This window comes from Triturus cristatus, chromosome 1_2 (genome assembly GCF_964204655.1).
Source record: "Triturus cristatus chromosome 1_2, aTriCri1.1, whole genome shotgun sequence".
Lineage (NCBI taxonomy): Eukaryota > Metazoa > Chordata > Amphibia > Caudata > Salamandridae > Triturus > Triturus cristatus.
The window spans coordinates 823960039-823967806 of record NC_140580.1 but is presented as its reverse complement, the minus strand read 5'-3'; the positions used below and the strand labels follow the sequence as shown (position 1 = coordinate 823967806).

At 43.6% G+C, this 7768-nt stretch overlaps 1 protein-coding gene across 1 annotated transcript; it reads left to right on the top strand.

The window, feature by feature from the left end:
- Positions 1 to 5472: 5472 nt before the first annotated feature.
- On the top strand, positions 5473 to 7536 carry LOC146868077 (zinc finger protein 862-like). The gene has a single exon (XM_085615175.1). It carries the CDS (start codon positions 5560 to 5562, stop codon positions 7534 to 7536), a length of 1977 nt encoding a protein of 658 aa, XP_085471301.1. The 5' UTR covers positions 5473 to 5559.
- Positions 7537 to 7768: the final 232 nt, after the last annotated feature.

The following is a 7768-nucleotide window of genomic DNA, read 5'->3' as shown; positions in this document are numbered from 1 at the left end:
CGAATCCTTTGGCAACGTTGGTACCGGCTGCCCCTCCTGGCATATGGGATTGTCACAGTACAGGATATTACAGATGCAGGCTCCTCCGGCACAAGCACCACTTCTGAGATGATTTCAAGTCTCAGCACTTCTCATAATAGCAACTTTACCAGTGGCCCCCTCTGGTATACGGAGTCACCGCAGCGCAGTGGTAGGTGCTTAGCAAGACCCACACGGTTCCCAACACATGGCTTAGTCCACAGCAGCCCACTCCTGGCATACAGGGTTGCCAACCCGACACTCCACACCGGCAATGACCCGATCGATGCACAAACAAATCCTCACACCTCGCACAGGGAGGCCTCACAGTAGGGCTCCCCACTGAACCCTGCTCCCTCCAACGCTTTCCTCTTCCTCACAGGGCACAGTGGTCTTGGCAAGCAGGCCGGTGCTGGTCTTAGTTTTCCTGGGTGATGCCCCACACCCAGCAGGGAGAAGTCTTTCAGAGCTTCCTTTACCTCCCTTTCTCACAGCCCATCTGGCTGCTTGGCAGATGACAAAGTTTGGGATCTCAACCTCCCCTTCTTATAGTTAATTTCCAGAAACCAACTTGTAATTTAGAGTCTGAGTATTCGAAATTTTATGTTGGGGTTCAGCTTCTATTGAAGTGAACACTTCTCTTTTTTTCTTTTTTCTTCTTTCCTCGTGAACAGATGTCTGTCACAGCAGGTGAGACTCCAAAGCTGATTGCCCCACAACACAATTCATGGGAATGACCAGAGCTCATACCTGGATGTCAGTCCCAGTGGTATGTCAGCCACAGTAGTATGTGTCTCAAAAAGTTAATTCCATATTCCCAGCCCCACTGTTTATGATTCTCTTATCAGTCCCATCTCCTTTCCTGAGATGTGTATGAGCCCCATCCTTGTGATCTATCACTGAATCAAAGAGTGGTCTTTTGAAGTGGTTAGGGAGACTCTTCTTCCTTTCCTCCAGTGTGTGTCCCACCCGGCTCACAGGAATGCAGCAAAACACAAATCTGTCCATGGGGATTCCTCTCCTCCTCATGTTTTCACGAGGCAGGCTTGGCGTTCCCAAAATGGAACCCAGGATCTTCGACATAATTTACCATTGCAGTAAAACTTACTCAGTATCCATTCACAGCACACTGACTGTCCTTCACTGTTACCTCCATGCATTGTACCATTATAAGTTCACAGGCTTTCAGCATAGACACTCAGTCTGGGGGCACTGTTTAGCACTGAGGCTGAACCAGGGTGTGATATTTGCAAACCTATAAACTGTCAGGATGCACACTCACCATGTACGCGCTGCACAACACTTTACTCTTCATGTATAGAACTTCACGCTAGCATACATACCCTCAGCACATGCTTTCATTGTGCACTCAAGGCGCAGTGCTACATACACCGTTCCCTTTAAGGTGACATCAGCGCGCACTGCCGTGTGTGGAGCGCGCACACATCCAGGACATCGCGCGAGAGAGTCGCACCACTGCTTGAAAAAAGCGGGCGGCGCGAAAAGCGGCCACTTTCTAAATGCATGTGCAGGAGGAAGAGTTGGGACGGAGTGCAGGTAAGTGGGCCTTGGGGGCTTGTCGGCTTGTGGCTGTTCACACTTGTAGGTAAAGCGCGGGGCAGATTGTGGGCTTTTGTTTAAGTATTGATGTTAATCAGAGCCCCTTCACAGGCTGTGATTAACATGAATACTTAAAAAAACCCACAATTGCTCTCGAAGCCGTGCATTACTAACAAAAGAGTAGATCCAGTTTAAAAACACAGCGTGTACTTTCAGCGTATGCGCTGGGGATACGGTGTGTACATACGCGCTGGGGGTACGGTGCGTACATACGCACGGGGGGTACAGTGCGTACATACGCGCGGGGGGCCTGTACGACTCGCACCCCGGGAACAACTTTTCCCGTGTACGGGACGTTTTCCATACGAATCGTAAATCGGAAAGCCGGTCCGGATCGTACTTGTACGCTCAGACTGTATTTTTACGATTCGTATGGAAAATTGTCCAGGTACGTCGTCTCGTACAACTTTTCCCGCTATGATTCATACCGATCGGGCCGATCCGTATGTACTTTTTCCCGTACAAATCGTACTTCACGGGTCGGACGTGACTTGTACGATTCGTACGGAAAAATATACGGATACGAGTCGTACGGGAAAAAAAATACAGGATCGGAATCGGCCCCTAAGTAAAGGGGAGCAGCAGGGAGCCTTTACTTTCAATTTCACAAAGGAACAGATGCCCAGCGGCACGCGCCTGCACTCTTCTCACCTGCACTAGTATTAATCTGTAATGTGCCTACGGGAGCAGGGATAAAACCTATAATGTTATGGTTCAGTGACTTTCGGTCAGCGGAGTGTGGGCCCCTCACTCTGCTGACCGAAAGTCACTGAAGCACTGCAGCGTGCACAACCACCATCCAGATGCACTTATACAATGGCTTGAACAGCTGTTCTGGAAATGTTTTCAGGGAGAACGGTTTATCTTTCTTTAGTAGAGGCACCTGTTATCAGGCTTTCATCGCTTTCTTAGCTGTGTTCCTTAATGGTGATGTTGGTGTTCAGGGAGAATCTAAGTGACCTGGCATTCAGAAAAAGTTGGGGTTTACATCAGTTCAGGTTCATGTCTCTTGATACAATGGCTTTGTCATGTTCCTTGCCACTTCAGTGCACATAACTGCAGCAGGAAGATTCGATTAAAAATAAACGTAATTTTACAAATGGCCCATCCCTGCCCCAAAACTACCCAAACCCTTGCCCGGCCTGAATACTTAACGCTCGGGTGGTATGAATAACATAAGCACATATTTAATTCCATAGGTCATATATCGATTATTCTGGTACTTACTAATCATGTTTGAAATGCACCCACTCCGAATTGTTGATTTTTGCAATTATTTGACTCATTCGTATTGTGTAGGATATTTTTGTTCAATATTCAAGTCAATTAAGAGTCAATAAATATAAGATTATGTTAGAAACCTACAGGCCGCACCATTTGTTCTCAAGCAAGGCTGGCAGTAAAACATTAGCTGTAAAGAAAGCCAATTTGGAGGCAGCAGAAATGCCCACACAAGCATGAGACTGCGCACACTCATAATGTACATACATAATGCACAGACATGGACAAATAGCCGCAATCTCTCGCAACCGCGCTTTACTAACAAAAGAGTAGAGCAAATTAAAAAACACAGCGTGTACTTTCAGAAAGTACATGCTGTGTTTTTTAACTTGCTCTACTCTTTTGTCCGTAAAGCGCGGTTGCGAGAGATTGCGGGCTTTTGTTTAAGTATTCATGTTAATCGCAGCCCGTGAAGGGGCTGTGATTAACATGAACACATAGCTGCCACCGCCTCAGCAATGATTTTGGCAGGTGAGAAGAGAAGCTAACGGGTGGACTAGTGTGAATTCCAATTAAAAAGATCCTACAAAATGTGTTTGTTTGTGGAAACCCCATAATTGTCCCTTTGAACAAGAAGGGCAGCCGAGGCAACCCTGTCAATTACTAACAAAAGAGTAGATCAAGTTTAAAAATACAGCATGTATTTTTTGAAAGCACCTGCCCTGGTTTTAAACTTGCTCTACTCTTTTCTTAGTAAAGTGAGCATAGCTGCCATGGTTTCAGATTGCTTATGTGTGACATTTTCATAATTTCAATGTACTTATGATGACCAGCATTCGATGGCTAAGGGTGACTTTTTCTTGTGAACAAAATCAAAGCAATGAAGATGCGGGAAATATATAAAAATATCTGCAAGTAAAACATGATTGAAGGTTTTTCCTCTTGATGCAGATTTTTAAATGTAAGACGGAATTAAAAAAAATAATTATTTACTGTTCAAAAACACCCTTAAGTTCTTACAATCAAAAGCTATGTTACTCTTCCGCTCGGGTGGTCTGCCGCAGGTTTTCTGCCATTGCACTGAATGGAAATGCAGCTCTTTGGTAGTTAATAGCTCACTGTTCTATATTAGGAGTTAACTTATAAACTGCAAGTAACAAAAGGGGCTGTCTGACAGAAGCAGTAATGCACTGACCTATTTACATTGCATGTAATTTGTGATCTGCATGGTTCACCAGCTTCTTTTCATCAGGCATTTTAACCTCCTCGGCTACTTAATGATGAGTCAACTTCCACTAGACAAAACTTAAATCGCTCTGCAGCAGGTCCATCATTCTTCAGAGTTATCTTGACATTTTTATGGTTGCCTGAAAATTGCTAGAAAGTTGTTATCATATTTTTTTGCACGCCACTGCATCATCTTCAGGTGGGATCTTTTGATGAATTGTGTGCTGCTCAGTCCTCCTTGTGAATTTCCTTGTTCACCCACCTCAACCATTTGCGCAGTTTGAATGCCAGTGAAAAGCTGCATCACAGTAGGTGTAACACAAAATACAGATTTATAGACCAGTTTAAGATAATGCATGCTAATAATGAAACACATGGGCCCACGCCTGTTTGTCCTAGACTGGAATCCCAGGTAATTATTTGGTCATTTTTCCTATTGGGGTCTCTAGACCGGTCCCATTTATAGTTTGTAATTCTTTGAGCGTTTGCTGTCGATCTTGTCTTCAATTGCAGGTTTCCAGTCTGTAAAGTATTTGGATTTGAGTGGTCAGGTGCGAGTATCCACAAAGACAAGGTAATTCTGTTTACGTTCCTCGTTGGGTTGGGGGTTGCTGGGTAAATAGATTCACAATCTGCACCCCTTTTCTTTTGCAGGTTTGTGAGACCGTACTATGAATACAATTGCATAGTCAAGACGTGAGTACAGGCAGAACAAACAGGTAATTGTTTGGTAGAGTTAAACTAGTGCATCTTCTGTTGCAGCTTTCGCAGACAGTACCCCACACATTTAAATGGGTATACGTGAGTTCAAGCAAAATAGGTAATTGTTTGGTAGAGTTAAACTATGGTGCATCTTGTACATTATAGTATAATATACTTACCCATGTTTTCTTCTGTTGCAGGTTTCGCAGCCAGAACCCCATACATTTAAATGGGTGTATGTGAGTACAAGCAGAAGAGGTAATTGTTTGGTAGAGTTAAACTGTGGTGCATCTTGTACATTGCAGTATAATATACTTACCCATGTTTTCTTCTGTTGCAGGTTTAGCAGCCAGAACCCCATACATTTAAACGGGTGTACGTGATTTCAAGCAAAATAGGTAATTGTTTGGTAGAGTTAAACTGTGGTGCATCTTTTACATTATAGTATAATATACTTACCCATGTTTTCTTCTGTTGCAGGTTTCGCAGCCAGAACCCTATACATTTAAACGGGCGTACGTGAGTACAAGCAGCAGAGGTAATTGTTTGGTAGAGTTAAACTGTGGTGCATCTTGTACATTGTAGTATAACAAATTGCATTCATGAGCTAGGCGTCAACGTAAGCCATGTTCCCTTATTTTGCAGGCTTTGTGGCACAGCAGGTTCAAACCGGCGGGCACGGAAATGTTCAAGCGCAAAGCTGTAACTTTGGGAGAGTACGGTGCTTCACCACAAAGGAAGAAATGATGCCTTGTATTCAAGGAAGAGTGGATGAAAGAAATTGTGGAGACACAGAAATCACGAAGCAAGGATTGCGTGAAACTCGGGGAACTATTTCAATACAGTCCAGACGTGGGCTTGATTTGCAAAGCATGTGCTGAAGCCAAGATTGTTGGGGACTTTTCTACAGGGAAGAAATGGAGTGATGGCTGGAAACTGGACTGCGTGAAACGCCATCTACTTAGCAAAGTACACGAGTCTGCAATGGTGATATTGAGAAACAGAAGTGCTGCTGCCAGGTTTGGTTATGGAGTGCGGGCAATGCTGACAGAAATTGCCACTGACAAAGCAAATAGAATGCAAGTAGTTGAACGCCAAAGATCTATGCCTGAGGAGATAAAGATTCTCATCAACAACGTGTTGCTGGCCGTCAAGATGAATACGTCAATGTTATCTGTACAAGACATCCATGACCACCTAGCTTTGTATGTGAAGATTCCAGACAGCTGGAGGACCAAGAACTATGCCTTTGAGTTCCTTGAGGCCATCAAGAGCGTGATACACTGTGAAGCTATGGCAGAACTTCGGCACGTTTTGTATCACACATTGATAATTGATGAGAGCACAGATATTTCTGTCACAAAAATGCTCATCCTGTACTTCAAGTTCCGACCTGTAACATCAACAGAGCACAAAACACAGTTTGGGGGCATAGTGAAGCTGACTAGTTGTAATGCTGAGGCTATCACTACTGCTGTGAAAGAATTCTACACTGCCAATGAACTGGACCTCATGAAAATGGTCATATTCACATCCAATGGTGCGTCTGTGATGCTGGGTAAGAATAATGGTGTCGCTACTCGCCTTACACAATCCATTCCTCATCTAGTTGAGCAGCATTGTGTCGCCCATCGACAAGATTTGGGAGTTGATGATGCCTGGAAGAGGGTTCCAATGATTAAAGAGATTGAGACATTATTGAGGACTGTCTACAATGTGTTCTCCAGATCTCCTGCAAGGAAGTCCAAGCTGGATGAAATTGCATCGGTCATTGAATGTGAAGTGGTCTCTTTTCGACCACTGAATGAAGTCCGGTGGCTTTCGAGGCATTTTGCTGTTGGTGCACTAATTCGTAATTACGAGGCTGTTCTTAAGTACTTTGAGCATGAGAAAGTTGAGGAGAATGATCCAGTTGCTAAATATTGTTACAAAAAGCTATCAGACTTCAACTACCATATTTCTCTTGCAGTACTTAATGACATTCTGGGTGAATTTTCATCTTTGTGCAAACTATTCCCAAAAAGTTATTTGACTACTGTTGAAGCTGTACAGTATGCAAGAGCGAAGATTGGCCAAATTAAGCAACAGTATTTGGGGGACACTGTCTTTTGGAGCTGCAATGTAAGGGATCTTATAGTGTTGTACAAGGAAAGGCAAGAGTTTGACAGTGGGCCTATTTTGTCTTTTGTTTCCCTTCTTTGTGAGCACATGCAAAAAAGGCTCCCTGAAGATGAACTGAAAGAATGGTCAAGTTTTGAAATCCAGGCAATAGCAACACAATCACATTTTGATTTTGGGACTGAGAATATACAAAGACTTGTTGAAAAGTATAAAAATGTCTTGGTCCTGGGTGATTGTGAAACACCAGAAGATGATGTTCAACAATACAGAGACTATAAATATGTGGTGGCAGAACATGTAAAGGGTGGGTTATTTACCATCTTTCAAAACATGGTGAATTTCACTGTACGCAATGCTGCTCAGTATAGTGTGGTGTCTCAGCTTGTTGATGTCTGTGCAACGTTTCAAGCATCTAGTGCAGATTGTGAACGAGGATTCAGCCTCATGAATACTATCAAGAGTAAATCGAGAAATAGACTAGAGCAGAAGCATTTGGATACGCTGATGAGGACAAAGGCCTACCTCCTGAATGGGGAAGTTGACCTAGATAGAGTTTATCAGCACTGGAAAAATGGCAAGGATCGCTGTGAGAAGCAACCTTGTCACCCATCTAGTGATGCCACGTGACGTGTCTGAACGGCCCTCTCCCTTATTCTGTATATGTGATATTGTATTGGCTCTCAACATTTCCCCACCCAATGAACAGTGCTCCAGTTAAGAATATTTATTAAAATCTTATGATGGTACAACCGTTGAAGTCTTGTGCTTTTCTAAACCTGAAGTGTACTTGCCTGAGTAACCAATTCACATCATGGCGTGTTTATCCAATTTGCAAACTGGCATTAAGACCCTTAACGTG